Source organism: Pyrgilauda ruficollis, unplaced genomic scaffold (assembly GCF_017590135.1).
Source record: "Pyrgilauda ruficollis isolate IOZ18807 unplaced genomic scaffold, ASM1759013v1 scaffold1, whole genome shotgun sequence".
Classification (NCBI taxonomy): domain Eukaryota; kingdom Metazoa; phylum Chordata; class Aves; order Passeriformes; family Passeridae; genus Pyrgilauda; species Pyrgilauda ruficollis.
In genome coordinates, this window is record NW_024508100.1 from 4,806,004 (window position 1) to 4,821,194 (window position 15,191).

General features: G+C 42.1%; 1 protein-coding gene across 3 annotated transcripts in view; it reads left to right on the forward strand.

The window, feature by feature from the left end:
• The window catches only part of RGS12 (regulator of G protein signaling 12), an 87,200-nt gene extending 84,319 nt beyond the window's left edge, over positions 1 to 2,881 (forward strand). For all 3 annotated transcript variants that reach the window (XM_041464424.1, XM_041464507.1, XM_041464766.1), the window contains one exon: positions 2,235 to 2,881. In XM_041464424.1, the coding sequence (XP_041320358.1) occupies positions 2,235 to 2,596 (362 nt within the window). In that variant the 3' untranslated portion in view covers positions 2,597 to 2,881. The remainder of the gene's footprint in view (positions 1 to 2,234) is intronic.
• The last annotated feature ends 12,310 nt before the right edge of the window (positions 2,882 to 15,191 follow it).

The following is a 15,191-nucleotide window of genomic DNA, read 5'->3' on the forward strand; positions in this document are numbered from 1 at the left end:
TGGGGCTTCACTGCAAATACAACACTGAGCATTCCACTACTGAGGATTTTAACTTATTTTCCTTAAATAGAAAGCTTTAAGCCTCAAGAAGACCCTGGAGTGATTTGATTGAAAGTGTGTGAAAGTGCTTTTTTTGTCTTTTTCATTTCCATTTCCTCCATTCTCCGTACCAAAAAGTCTTGATTACGGTGATTATACATGGAAATTTCTTTTCCTTGTATAAAACTGTACTAATCACTTCATGGAAGAAACACAAAATATTTGAAAGACAGCTACGGGATTTAACCACACCAGTTTCATGGGATTTGTCTGGCTAAACGTGCTGGTCAGGCGCTTGCATGTATTGTGGCACAAAATTTTAGAATGCTTTGGGTAAATAATGTCAGATAAGATAGTATCTTTTAAAAGATGGATAAGAAGATATATGGAAAAAGGGAATTAAATATGAAATGCAAGTCCCTACTCAGGCCTGCTTTTGTGCCTTGAAAATTTATCTTTTTATTCCTTGGCTCTCAGTTTGATCTAATGAGAGCAGTTCTGTGTCTCTGAAAATGTTGCCCTTCTTTAGATCATTATGGGGGGAACCTCAGCTGCAGAAACCATGTTGCTAACTGTGGCTTGAATCCTGAAATCAACTCCTTCATCTTCCCTTCTTGCTGCTGTTGACACAGGCAAATCAGCCTCTCTACATTTATTTTGAATTATTCCTTGTACTTTGGAGGGTCACACCTAACACAAGGTGTTTTGGGAGCTCAGGGGTTTGAACTACAGCTGTCTTGGGATAGTGATGTGTGTGTAGTCTAGAGAATAGGCCTGGATCCTGGCAACTGTGATTTTAGATGTAACTCAGGTGTTTCTTGAGTGTTTAAAGCCCTCAGAGGGTTGTGCAGCCCTTCAGAAGGACCTCAGTAGGCTGGAGAGATGGACAGAGAGGAACCTTCTGAAATTCAGCAAGGGCAAATGCAGGATCTGCACCTGGGGAGGAACAACCCCACGGAGCAGCCCAGGCTGGGAGCTGACCTGCTGGAAGGCAGCTCTGCAGAGAAGGGCCTGGGGGTCCTGGTGGACACAAGCTGTCCACGGGCCAGCAGCGTGTCCTTGTGGCTAAGGAGGCCGATGGAGTCCTGGGGTGAGTCAGGAGGAGCAGTGCCAGCAGGTCAGGGGAGGAGATCCTGCCCCTCTGCTCAGCCCTGGAGAGACACATCTGGAGTGCTGTGTCCAGTTCTGGGCTCCTCAGGACAAGGAACTCCTAGAGCAGGTCCAGCAAAGAACTACTAAGTTGGTCAAGGGTCTGGAGAATCTCTCTTGGGAGGAAAGAATCAGGGAGCTGAGCCTGTTCAGCCTTGAGAAGAAACAACTGGGAGGAGACCTCAGCAATGTTTATAAATGTCTGCAGGGAGGGTGACAGAGGATGGAGCCTGGCTCTGCTCAGTGGTGCTGAGCTACAGAACACGAGAAATTGGGCAGAAACTGATGCACAGGAAGTTCCACCTGAATATGAGGAAGAACTTCTTTACTGGTCTGAGCACTGGAACAGACTGCACAGAGAGGGTGTGGGGTCTCCTTCACTGGAAATATTCCAGAACCATCTGGACACAGTCCTCTGCCATGTGCTCTGGGATGACCCTGCTTCGGCAGGGAGGTGGGTCCAGGTGCCTCACTGGGTTCCTTCCAACCTGAACCACCCTGTGATTCTGCAAAGTTGTTTCTTTTATTCTTGTCCTGTAAACTGTGGCCCATAATTGCTCTGTTGCAGTTCAGGACAGTGAACTGCAACTTCAGATAATCCCTTACGAGTCTGCTAGAGGATTAAGCCCTAGCCAAGTAAAAATACTATCTCAGCAGGGTCTTGAAGACCAGTTCAACTGAAGGAACATCTCCCATTCTGCCCCAGTGGAAGGTCTATATTCTCTTTCACCTTTGGGTTTGCTGCAGTGAGATTTTTTTGTTCTAGACGTGTACAAAATTATCCTAAGTAGTTATTTTTAATGGACCCTTTTTTAAAACTCTGAAAAATGCTACAGTAAGGCAGATACATATTAGTATTTCACATTTATCTTTGAGATCCAGTGTTTAGTTACCTACACAGTAATTCTCTTTGGTGGATGAATATCCCAGCTGAGTACCTTTGGGGCCTCAAAGAAGGTTACAATATTGAAAACTGCTAAAACCAGAAGATACATAATTCTCTTGTTTTGTTTTTATTTTTGTTTTGTTTTTAATTCTTCTGTTAGGTGCAAACAGAAAGAAAAATGATTCACAAGGGACTTCAGGAAACTCCTGTGAGCAGACCTCTCACAAAGCAAAGGCCAGCAGAAGCTTTAATCCTCCTGGTGTGAGAGGGAACCCGGGAATGGAGCTCCCTGTGAACAGGATAATTGATGTGGATGGGGTCAAGCTGGAGGACTCTGGGACACGCTCCTGTGACGATTCTGAAGGGAACCTCAGCTTTGAAGGTTACATCTCTGAACTGAGGTCTTGCCAAGGGAGGATGAGGACTGGAGTTTACAGGACTTCAGACCTTCCATCTCTGATAGCTGTCAAGAGCGAGAAGAATAAGGCCACTGAGAATCAGTACAAAGCTACTTTTGTTTAAATCTCTGCTTTTAATTAAATTTTCTGGTATTTTGCTTGGCATCAGCAGCAATGAAGATATGTATTAGAGACATGTTTCTGCAAGATGTAAGTGGTTTTCTATATCCACTTGCCTTCAATGAGCTGGCTAGAGACCATCACTTCTGATATGAATTCTGATATGAAGTCCTAGAATGAAAAAAATAGTATTCCAATGAAAGTATTGAGCTATTTGGTTTTGCTTTATTTTCCATTTCTGTATTATTTTCCCTGGGATGATTCCATTGAACAGTGCAATTAAAATAATGATTTCTACCCCTACCCTTCTTGTCTTTATTCAAGACACACTTACTTTAAATTTCCCTGTTTTATTTAAGATAATTTCGGTTTGATCTTCTAATGGTATTCCCTTGTCTTCAGGATTCCCTCTGTTTTAGTAGATTTTTGAAGTGTAAGTAAAAGCAGCTACTGGTGTAAAAAAGATTAAGAATATTTTCTTAATATCTTCCTGTCTGTCTCATAACATTTGGGAAGAGGTCCAAGTGGAATTCAGTCTTGTCTAATGCATTGCCTGGATATATGCAATAAGACCACTGTTATACAAGCAGCAAGAAGGAAACAACAACCAACCAACAAAAAATGAAAAAAAAAAAAAACAACCCCACCCCACCCAACAACAACCAAAAAAACCCCAAAATTGTGAATTTCCTGTGCAGGGAATAGTAGCTGGTTTTGTAGCCAACACTGGTGATGTTTCAATTCCAGAGATATATATCTAATTACACAGTGGTGTGATGGTCATTGGGTCCCTCCTCACCACTGCTCTCAGTGCCTTTTAACTTTGGGAAAAGGCAATTTTGTTATTGCTCTTTCAATAAGGGTTCAGTGCTTCTCATTCTTCTTGTTGTTCATTTTAGTTTCAGTTAATTTTCTAGCCTTAGGTGGAGTTCTGAGAAGGAAAAGATATTTAATACTGCTGAACATGTTGGTTTTGCCATCTGCTCCTTTTCCTCCATTACCATTTCTTCAGGAGAGGTTATAAGCCTGGACATGGAAAAGGGTGCACAGAGAACTGAGTGTTGGAAATCTACTCATCATATTGAGTGGATATAGAGAAACTTCTGGGGGTTCACTGGTAAATTGTTGTAAGAATTAAAAAGTCATGCTGCATATCTCCTGGGCTGCAGATCCATACAGGCAGCAGGTTTAAAGAATCAAGGTAAATATTTATTAATTCCTTTTTCTCTGCTCCTAAAGCATATCAAGAATAATGAATTTTTGGAATAGTTGAGAGTACTGGATGCTGTCACTCAGTTTCTTAAACTCAAATGTGTAAGGTGAGAAAGAAGGTATGTATGATTTTGTAATAATAAATTAAGATTCCTAAAGCTTAATGTTTAATATTGCATCAAATACTTCAGTGAGATTAAGGGATACAACACCCATTAGCTTTTATACTTTATTTTTTTCTACAGGTAAGTGATTTTGCTTTTGATATTGAGGAAAAATCCTTGTTGACATTAGACTCAACTCAGTGTGGGCCTGAATGAAATGCTGTGAAAATAGCTGTACTTTTATAACTTTCAAGCTTTAAACTAATTTTAGAATCATGATAAAATCGTGGTGGTGTAACGATACTAGAGATTTGGGAAACACAGCAGGCAGAACATAGCCCAATGATGTGAAAATACTTCAATATTTATGTATTTTTAAAGAGTTTATTTCTCCTTCTTCTTCTTTTTTTAATAGTATTTTGCTAATAGTTGCTCTTGAGCAGATATCTCTTTGCACAGATAAATGGCCATACTTTTTTCCTATCTTCTGGAAAATTAATAGCTTTGTTCTAATCAAAACTAAAATTACAGCAGTCAAACTCAAGAGAGGACTTTTTGACATGGGATATGGTTTGCACTGGTTTTGTGTCTTGTAAAATAAAATCCTAGCATCAGACAGATAAAAGACTTGAAATTCAAGTGCAGTCATTGCAGTCTTTATTAATCTCTGATCAATACATTAGATGAAACAAGCTTGCTTATCTTAAATTGTGCAAGGGCACTCAAGTGACTGGGAGTGAGCAATGCAGAATTCTTCATTTGGAAAAAGAGACAGCTGAGGGGAGATGCAAGGACAGCTGAAAAACTTTGAGTGCCATGGAGAGGGGGATTGACTTTCACACTCCTTTCTAATGCAAGGATTAGGGGCCACCAGATGAAACTAAGAGAAGCCAGGTGTAAATCAAAAAGCTGTTTCTCCACCCTCTCCTGTTTTCTGCAAATGGAAATGCTGTTCATAAATTCTAAGTGCAACAAAATGGATTTGACTGTATCAAGGATTCAAAGGGAATTTGACAGCATGGGAGTCAAGCTGTGTGCAGGAAAATGAAAGATGTGGAAGAATGGAGTTTTCTTTAACATGGAGAAAAGCCTTGGCATAATGCCTGGAAATCCTGTAAACAAAGGGACATGGGAAAAGCTGTTTCTCCCCATGCTACACTGTCATGCCAGTCAATAGCAGATTGTTTAAAAGAATGACTTCTTAGCTAGAACTAATAGAAATTAATTCCTTAGACCTAGAAGTCATTAATAATATTAGGTTTCCTTTCAATGTCTGGCAGAATATAAAAGCTAAACCAGCTGGAATCAGGAGTTAATAAAAAGAAATGTGGGCAGCCTGTCTCTGGCTGATGGTTTCCAATATTTTACTAAGGATGTGGTCTAGTTTTTATTACTGTGTGACTTCAGCATTATAATGTGATTTGAAGTTGCCTCCTCATACTGTGATTTACACTACTAATCAAATCTACTTACAGTTAAAAATCAGCCTAATTGAAGCCCTGCTTGATAACTTGATCCTGTATCTTGCCAGCTTGTTCCTGAAGATAATTGAATTCTAGCTGGCTTTATTTCTCTTCTACCTTTCCCATTTTTTCCATGTAGAAACTCCACTCATACAGAGTTACTCTTTTCTCATCCCAATCCCATGATGGTAAATAAAAAGCGTCTTTCCATCCTTTTAGGTGGAAGAGGGAGGTCTTGTGTCAGTACTCAAACGCGAAACTGTAACAACCAACAATATATAAAAAACTCCAATTCCAACACTCATAAAATCCTGCAGCATTCCAAGTCTTGTTTAATGTAGCAGTTGTCTTATATTCCACTTGTTGTCATGGTATCTGATTTTCAATTGTAGCTGTTTCAGCCTCATTGGTTCCACAAGTCACAGTTTTGTTGTGGTTTAATTTTAAAGGCTTTGTGAAGAATAGAAAATGCACATCTAGGCAAACTTGCAAAGAGACTTCCCCCACAGGATTACTGTAGTTTTGTGCCCTGTCAACAGGTTTGTGATATAACACACATGCAAAACAAATCACTGCACAGTTTAGCTCTGGGGAGCTGTGTGACCAAGAACTGAGGGATTATGAAGACACACAAACAGGCTTTGCAAAGAGACTTTGCAAGAGCTTTACTGCTCCGTGGGAAGGAGCCAATACCTGGCTGTATTGTCCTTTCTCATGCCCCTAGAAATCTTCTGGGGGCTATTTAATGTCCTTCAAAGATGCTGTGTTCTTCTGGCACTACTTCTCTGCCTGCAAGTTTTGGTTTCTTTGTGCCTCTGCTGTAGCCTGAATTGCATTATTCCTTCTTCTCTTCTGATGCTGGAATTTAATGTTCTTAACAGAAAACTTCTAGATGTGGCTCAGCTGGCAGCCTCCTTGTCTCATTGTAGCAGAGATAACCAGGACTTATGAGCATATTTTTATTTTTTGGAAGTAGCTTGATTTTTCACCACAAAACTGAAATCCTTGCCAGTAGTTGTCTCTCAGCAGTGGCGCTGCTGCTCACCCCAGCCCTCTCCAACACAGATTCTGCAACAAATACTGCAAAATCTGTCATTTAAAATGGTCTCTCCTAAGGTACTTGGTAGCTGGGAGTGTGTGTGGTAGTGTGATGCAAACACCTGGAGGCATCTTTTCACAATTTCTCCAAGATTTTGAAAAGTTTCCAAAGGCTCAGTCAGACAGCAGCAGGTCCTGTCGAGGGCTGTGAGAAGCCGAAACAGGTCTGAGGCACCTCCCAGCTCCCAGCCACAGCTCGGTGACTGGTGTTTAGAAATGTCCCTATTTTCTGCATGAACAGGCAGATTTCCAGGCTTTGTGGGGTTGTAGCAAACCTGTGTGACAACAGAGTTGCTCTGTGGGTAGTGTGGGTGTTTACCCACCCTGCAGCAGCACAAGTGGCACATCCAAGCGCTGCTCTCTGTGCTCTTGGAATAGCATCCAAGCTTAGCATTGTGGAGGGATGAACTGTGAGATTTGTGACCCCTAATCCAATGCCAGTTAAAATACAGGAAATTATTTCATTGATCTTACAGAAATACTTCCTTTCTGTAGACCAACTGTCGCTTTTAGCCGGGTTACTCTTGATTTTTTTCAGAAAAAACCCAAAAAACTGTTGAGAAGTGCTGGATGATCACATCTGCAAATCTTGCCTGCATTACTCAAAATATTACCAAATCCAAGATGTTGCACATGAACCAACTTTCTGAACTGTTTGTGTGAAAGATAAGAAAATTGTTTCTAATTTTGGTCCCAATTGATAAATCTGTTGTACAGTCTAAAATGCTGCTGTACAGAATTTTTATTTATCCTTGTTTTATTTGTAGTTTTGTCTTTAAATATCTATATGATCAGTTTCTAATATGAAAACGCACATTGGTTTTCTTCCTCATCCCTTATCTTCCCAAAGTATTAAGAAATCCTGCACTGCACAATAATGTTTATAGAATCTCAAGTGTATCAAACTCATTAAAATGTTAATTGTGTATGTAGTAAGTAAATAATTTATACCACTAGAGCTGATAATGTTTAATTGATATTTAATTTCAATGAAGGGAAAAGATGTGAAAAATATTTTTTCAGTTATTCTGGGACCTGCTGCCATTTAGACATTGCAGTTTAAATGGAAGTATGAGACAACATAAAAATCACATGCATTTTATTAGATTCTGCAAAGTTATCTTCTTAACCCTAGCCTACATAAAGAAATTCCTTTAAAAGGGGATCATTAAGAATTCTTGCCAAATATTTATATACCTTAAAAATAGCTCATCCTCTGGAATTTAATAATAGTAGGGTATGTTTTTAGCCTTTAATTATTTCCTTTTGCTCTATTCTAGCAACACAAAGGGATTGCAAGCCTGAATAGCCAAATGTTTTCCAGGTACAGTGTAATCCTCCTCTGGCTTCTTGTCTGCATAGTCTTGCTGTTGTCTGGCTCTGTGTGGTGATTTGAGGGGACCAGTGCATCAGAACTGCTCTGCCCTTGCTGCTAGCACTGCTGAAATGTACAGATGCTCTATCTGCCAGAGATGGATGGATGGAAGGAAGGAAGGAAGGAAGGAAGGAAGGAAGGAAAAGGAGAAGGAGGTTACAGGGGTTCAATGCCTGTGTAAACTAATCTGTATCAGCTACACAATGGTGCTTCAATCCTTCAAAAGGTCCCTTCTCATCCACATCCCTCTCTGTGCTTGGAACAATCTATGCCAGAACAAGAGGAATACAGAAGTTTCAGTACCAACAGTGGAAAATAATGACTGATGGGAGTGGGATGAAGCCTGTCTTCCAGGTCCCTGCTAACACTGTATTGCTGTCTGTGATAATCTCATCCCAGTTTCCAGAGGTAATTGTCAATCCCACCCCTGCAGGTCCAAGAGCTGCAAAGCCACTGGAGCATGTCCATGGGTGCCCAGAACCTGTAGCAAGTGTCAGGGTGGGTGCTGTAAGGGCATTCACCCACCTTCCTGGAGAAGGTCCTGGGGTCCAGGTTTGGGAAGTGTATTCTTAAATACCTTGTGTCTGCCTTGCCAGGGAGCACCAACCTGTTCCTCATTTGCATTCTTTGCTTGCAAAGATTTGCTCACAGTCTCAAAATAGTCTTGAAATCAGTTATTGTGCAGATTCACATCTCAGTTCCAGAGCAGGCTGATAAACAAAAAAAGGCCAGCTAGAAGTTCATCTGAATAAAGCTAATCCCTCTTGGAGTGGCACATTCTTAGGCCAGAGCACGAAAATGAAATTAATGCTTCTCTCCATTCTTTCCATATCTGAAAGAGGTAACTGGGATCTTTCTTAATGATTTGAGTATTTTCTGGAAAGATGAAACCATGTGATGAGGAGAAATTTAATTACTATTACTTTAATTATTATTCTCCCTCATTTATAGATTTGCACATGCATCCTTTTCAGTAGCTATTTGCCGTTATTTACCAGCATACCAAGAGCATCAACTCCCTCACCACCAACAGCTACATAACCTCAACCTCTTCCATGATTTAAAAATTTCCAGAGCCAGTGCTGTGTGCAGGACGAAGCAATGCCTGGCTGAGATCAGCCCTCTGTATGCAGAGCAGTTAGCTGAAACCTGTTTGCAAGCAGGAGATAATCCGTGGTGGTGGGAGCATATCTCTGATCTTGACCTTGCTCACTGGAGTGTTGACTAAAGTTTGTGTGTTAGAAAATCCAGAGCAACACATGCAGCAATTTCGTTCCCAGGTGAGATTGTGAAGGGAGGCAGATGTTCATCTCCTGTGGGAAGGTGCTGGATGGTGAGGCTCTGCTGGTCTTGCACCGCCTGCATTTCCTGGAAAAAGCTGCTTCTCCCATTGCATCTTGCTTTTTTTTTTTTTTTTTTTTAATGCTCTTGTGAGAAAGGACTGATGCAGATGTATGAGATTCTGCTGCCATTCACTTCAATGTCATCAGCTTGTACCATTAAAACACCCACTCTGTGATGTCATAAGAGATAATTTTGCTTGCTTGACACTCTGTAGTCAACAGGATTTGGCCTCCTGTTTGCAAAAGAAAGTCCAGTTTAGTTCAAAGTACACTTAGCAGAGCTGATATGAAAGACATGATTGCTCTTTTAGGAAAACTTAGTTGGGATCTTGCCTAACTTTAGGTGTCTACTCCAAAGCTGCCTTTGTATCCTAAACACAGGTGTTACTTTATGTATTTGTTAGGGATGTAATTAATACTGTCTGTGGTTATAAAGAATTGTTTGTTTAATACCTTCCATGTATATAAAGAATGATTTGTTTCATCCTTGAGCTGAAACATGCTTTTGCACAGGTGACTCATACCTTAAATTTAACACTTCTGTATTTTCAAGGTCTCCACTGCCTAATCTGTGAGCCTTGATACCTTGCTCAGATGTAAATGCATATGCAGGAGGCCCCTGAAGCTAGGTGGGGTGACTCTCATCTGCCAGTTCCTCCTGATCTGTGAACAATGTAAGTCAATGACAGCTGAGATTGTTTCAGCAGCAATTACACAGAGCAGCAATTACATTTCTGCAGCAATTACAAGGAGTGGCACTGGAAGTACAGGAAAATGAGGGGGAAAAAAGAGAGAGAAGGAAATACAGCAGGGATATTGACCATGTTGTGAAATCTTTAGCCTGAGCCTGTTCTCGAGTCTGTGAGTTGTACACAGTCACTTCTGAAGTCAGGATTTGTGCAGTGGGGAGAGGGCTGCTCACCAGAAGGGAAACCAGGTTCTTCCTGGGGCATCTCTGCCTGCCTTACCTTTAGGAGTGCAGGAAAAATGGCCCTGGAGTTTTGCCAGGGACAGAATCCCTGTTGATTTGGTGAAAAAAGTGTGCATCAGTCCCCCAGCAGGATGAGACCATGGACTGGCAAGGGCAGAGGGAAATAACAGAGGCATCAGTAGTGGGGTTTTTGAATGCAGTGAGAGGGCAGCCCTGCTAAGGAACACTGTGTCCCTCCTTCCAGGAGGCAGCCTTGTCTCTCTGCCTACCTGCTACATCACCAGCTCTCCCAAATACACCCCAGGGCATGGGACTGAGATCCAGAGGTCCTTTTCCTGCACAGGAACAAGACCTTGGCATCAGGGAGACTGAAGGGATAAGCTTGAAGAGTCCCTCACAGGTTTGCCACTAGATTTGGGATGCAAAAACTCCAGGGAAATCCGGGCAAACACTAGATCAACAAATGGACAAATCTAGGATGAGTATCCTTACAATGGTGTTGAAAACTGCAGTGTCCAAGCAGCCCTGCTGGCCCTGGACAGCTGCCTCAGTGACCCTGAGGGATGGGAGCACTCCCTGCACAGGGCACAGGTTTAGCAGGGGCACCTCTCTGTGTGGCTTCCCCTGGTCACCGTGGCCAAAAGGCTGATCACCTGGTGTCAGCTGGCTCTGCAGCCCTTGGCAAGGAGCTACTTGCTGAGCAGAAAAACATCTGGTTTATACACACACAAACACTTACACACAGATACATACATACATATATATATATACACACATCAAAAGCATACAGAAAATGTAGATATATCTATATATACATTTATATGTATACAGGTTTCCATACAGGATACTATTAGGCCTGCAATCAGAATAAATGCAGCATTATTTGTGAACTCTGCTCTCCATCCTACCATAGGAGATCACCCCAAAGTCAAGGCAGGCTGTGGGGCTGGCATCCTTCCCATGAGGTTGTCCCTTCCTTGTCAGTGCTCTTTCCCCTTCAAAAGGGAAGACTTCAGCTGCCTTCAGCTGCACAAGTGGAGCCACTTCCCTCACACATGCCTGACTTATAGACCATTTTAAAGTGTGCCATGGGGGCGTCTAATATGCTAATGAAGGAAGTGGGTGGAATTGCAGGAATTTGAGCACAGCTAAAAATGTACGTGCCTAACAATTGCAAATCAGCCTGTGCTCAAGTTACCTAAATGTGTTGGCATTGGTGGAAGGTGGGTGCCTCCACACCTCTTCTTGTCAGTTTTCAGTGAGTACACAGCTAAAAAAAACCCCACACGCCTCTGTATACGGGCCTACTGTTTCAGCCAGGGTTATCAGCAAAGGTTTATACCAAAGTCCTTGAAAAATACAGTTACCTGCTTTCCACTCTTATTCATACAGTAGGAGGAAGAGTCTCTTCATGCAAACGCACCCTGGGCTGGCTGCAGGCATGGTATTTTAGAAAAATCATGACATCGGGGTGTAACAGAACAAAGTGTTATCCTGAAATGGACTTCTAAAAGCTTGTTTAGGTCTGGGTTTGAGATGTATAAATTAGGGTTCTGCATATTGTGGATTGTAGCAGAGCTTTAAATCACTCACAGATTTGTGTGGTTAGGAGTGTAAAAGCACAGCTTGGTTTTGTTTCTGCAGCTGAAACCCAGCTCTTCCATTGCTGTATTGATATGGTTTGTTTTTTCATAGCAGAACTAAAGTTTTTTTGGTTGCATCTAAAAAACATCCATAAGCACAGCTGCAGGTGGAGGCATTAAACAGATGTACCTGCAATCTATAGATGCAATGCAGTGGCTGTGTCTGGCCAAAACTGAGATTTCACAGAGAAGTACACATGAAGCCATCACAAACATGGCCCAGGCTGCTGGGCTGTGGAGGGTCCTGTGCCTGCTCCTGTTCTTGGGCTGCAGGCAATGAGCACAGGCTGTGCAGCACTGGGCTGGGCAGGAGGTGGCTACAACACCCTCTGGCTGGAGAGGGACTCACAAGGTCTGGTACTGCTGGCTGGGGGTGGCACAGCTCAGGTGCAGAGCTGTGGGAAGAGAAGGTGCCAGTGCAGAGCCAGATCAAAGAGGTCATGGCTGAGCAGCAGCGAGATAAGAGAGCAGCAGTGTCAGATGAACACCAGGGTGTGGGGTTTAAAGAGAAACATGCCAAGGCCAGCTGGAGGAACCACGAGGAGAACAGCCAGGAGCAGATCCATCTCCGTGTGGAGATGTGATGGAAAGGTGAAGGCCTGCAGAGCTGCCAGAGGAGGTCCCAAGCCCTGCAGAAGGCAGTGGCAGAGGAATACCCAATAACACCCTGAGACCATCTTGTGCACAGAGGGATGACATCCCCGCTGCTGCTGCACTCTCAGAGGCGTTGGAGGCTGCTGGCAAAGCTCATGGACCAGGATGGGACATCCACAGCCAGCATGGCAGAGGGGAGGAGAGTGAGGAGTGAGTGAGATGAACGAAATAACGTGATAGAGCTGAGAACTGCTTCAGTCCCAGGAGAGAAGAGAAAGGAAATCAATGCAGAAAACCCCAGAGCTGTGAGCTTGTGGGTGAGGGAAGCCAGGAGAGCTGCTAGAGGTTCTGGGGGAGTGTGGGAGGTGAGAGGAGTGAGGAGGAGTAAACATTTGGCTGAAGGCATATCTCTCTGTCCCAGGATTATCTGCTGAGTGCTGCAGCGCCCAATCCATGCTTGCTGGATCCCAGCTGCTCAGCAGCCAGCACTCTGGCTGGCTTTTCCCAGCCTTGCCTCGAGGAGTGGGGAGGGACATTTGTAAAAGGGTTTGTTTGGCATAGATCATCCCCAGTTTGGGGACAGCAAATTCTGGAGCAAGAGAGGACAGACTGGGACTCCAGTTCTTCCTGAGAGCCAAAACTGTGTCATTTTTTTCCCCCTTGGATTTCTGAAGCTCCCGGGGCAACAAGAGGGACGACACACAGAGATGTACATATTTGCAATGTAGCTGGATTTTACACTGTTTAAAGCCCACATAATATCTCAACTGTCTGGTTTGATTTCTTTTTCCTTGCTGAAATAAGGAAACAAGCAAAATTATTTCAGCTCTCTGTCTTTGCTTTAGCAAAAGAAACACAATGGTTTTTCTTAAGGCACAACTCCAAAAGACATAAAAGAAGGTGGAGGCTCACTTGTCACCCAGTGGTGAAGATGCTGGTTTTGGGTGTGAGTGACAAGATTGAGGTTGCACCAGTTGCTGAGAAAGGTGTGACCTGTGCCCTGCTGTGTTGGGACAGCTGAGGAGTTTGAAGGAGAGAAGAGGAAGGGTTCCTCATGCACTCACAGTACTGCTGTGTTGCCTTATTTATAAAAAAAAAGTCATTACGCTTTTAGCCCATGAGTGTTCACCTCAGTTCTGGTGATTTGAATATTCACTAATTATCAGAGACTCAAACTCTATTATTATGAGTTTTAGTAATGGCTCCCAGGATGATGGGAATGATATCAAGCAGCAGAGCTGAAGGAAATCCCATCTGGCAGGGACAACAAGGTCTCTAGTGTGGTTTGCAGGTCCCCCAGAGGAAAAAAGAAGGGAGTTGGTTGGGTTTGTACCTCAGTCTCATGTTAGCACTGGGTCCCTTGTTAGTACACCAGGAACAGAACTGCCACATGTGATTGCTTGCATCCTACACGTTCCTGAAAGACAAATCAAAAGTTGTATTTTTAACGCCAGAAATAGTTCTAATTACTTCCTGTTCACATGTACTCATCAGGTTGCACAAAGGTCTTGGACAGAGCACCCTTGCAGAGGCTTTAGATCCTGCACCAGCTCCTTGTGCCAACAATGCTTCTGCAACTGTCTCCTTACCTGCGAAGCTGGGCTTTGTAGCAATAATGCCAACTAAAGCCATCAAATCAGATCACCTCAGGGAACAACACTACCCCATTAGTTTGGGTTATTTTATCACTATGAAAAAGCTTAGAAATTTGCAAAAATACAGGGGGAATCAGTCATGAGAAAAGTTTGTAGATTTTTTTTTCAGTTTTGCAGTGGAAGTTTTCTCACAAACATTTACAATGTTCAGAAAATACTGTAAAAATGGAGAACACATGAATGTGCAGTCACCACAGCCCTCTCACTACCTTGGTAGTTGGTACAGAGGAATGAATGCAAATGGATGTGTGTGTGTGTGTCTAAGCTTGTCTTTTCCACTTATGTCTAGTCAAGTAATTGATTAAAAAAACCCTCTGCAATTTTATTATTTCATATTGATGGCTGACTCAGTTAATTTACGTTTTGCAGATATTTAATGATTTAGGGTAGTTGTTAATATTGTTTCATTATTATTAAGTAGTTCAAAGGCTGGGTTCAGTCTGAGCTTTTATTAATTATTTTAAAATTTAAAGTAATAAAAAACATTGCAGTGTGGGAAATGAGGAAAAGGCGAATGTATGAGGCAGAGTTATCAGTATCTGTTAGACAGCCACAGCAAGACTTCTGTCTCTTTCTCCTCATTTATTGTGTGTTTATTTGCCTTTTCTTTTTCCCATGATGCCAGTATAAAGGGGAAAATTACTGCTGAAATGAATGGATTTCAGCCTTTGATACAGAAAGATTACACTTCAAACAAACATGGAAAAGAATTTCTCATCTTATTTTGAGATTTTCATTGTCTTTAGTAGTAGCAGAATATGGCTTCAAATACATTTGGGTTCTGTGTTCTGCAGGAAATGTTCAAAATTATGTACAGCAAAATTAAGAATCAGAATGTGCCTTTCTTAAAAGGAAAATGGAATTTTCTTTGAAAACAAGAGCCAGACTCTAGTTGGAATTTCACTGGTGGGATGAGTTGCAATGCTCCAAGCCTTACAGCTGCCAAATATTCTATCATTGCAAAGCCAGGTTTTCCTCTAGCTCATTTGTACAGATTTTCCCTCTCTTATTTATATTTTTGTATATGTATATACACATGTATTTATATCCATTTAGTATTTTACAGAGCCTCATTTGAAATGGGGACTAGATGAAGTCTAAAACCTAATATCAGGGAATTTATCTTGAATTCCATAAGGATTTTTTCTATAGCTTTGTTATTTTTCTCGTTGTTGTTAAGT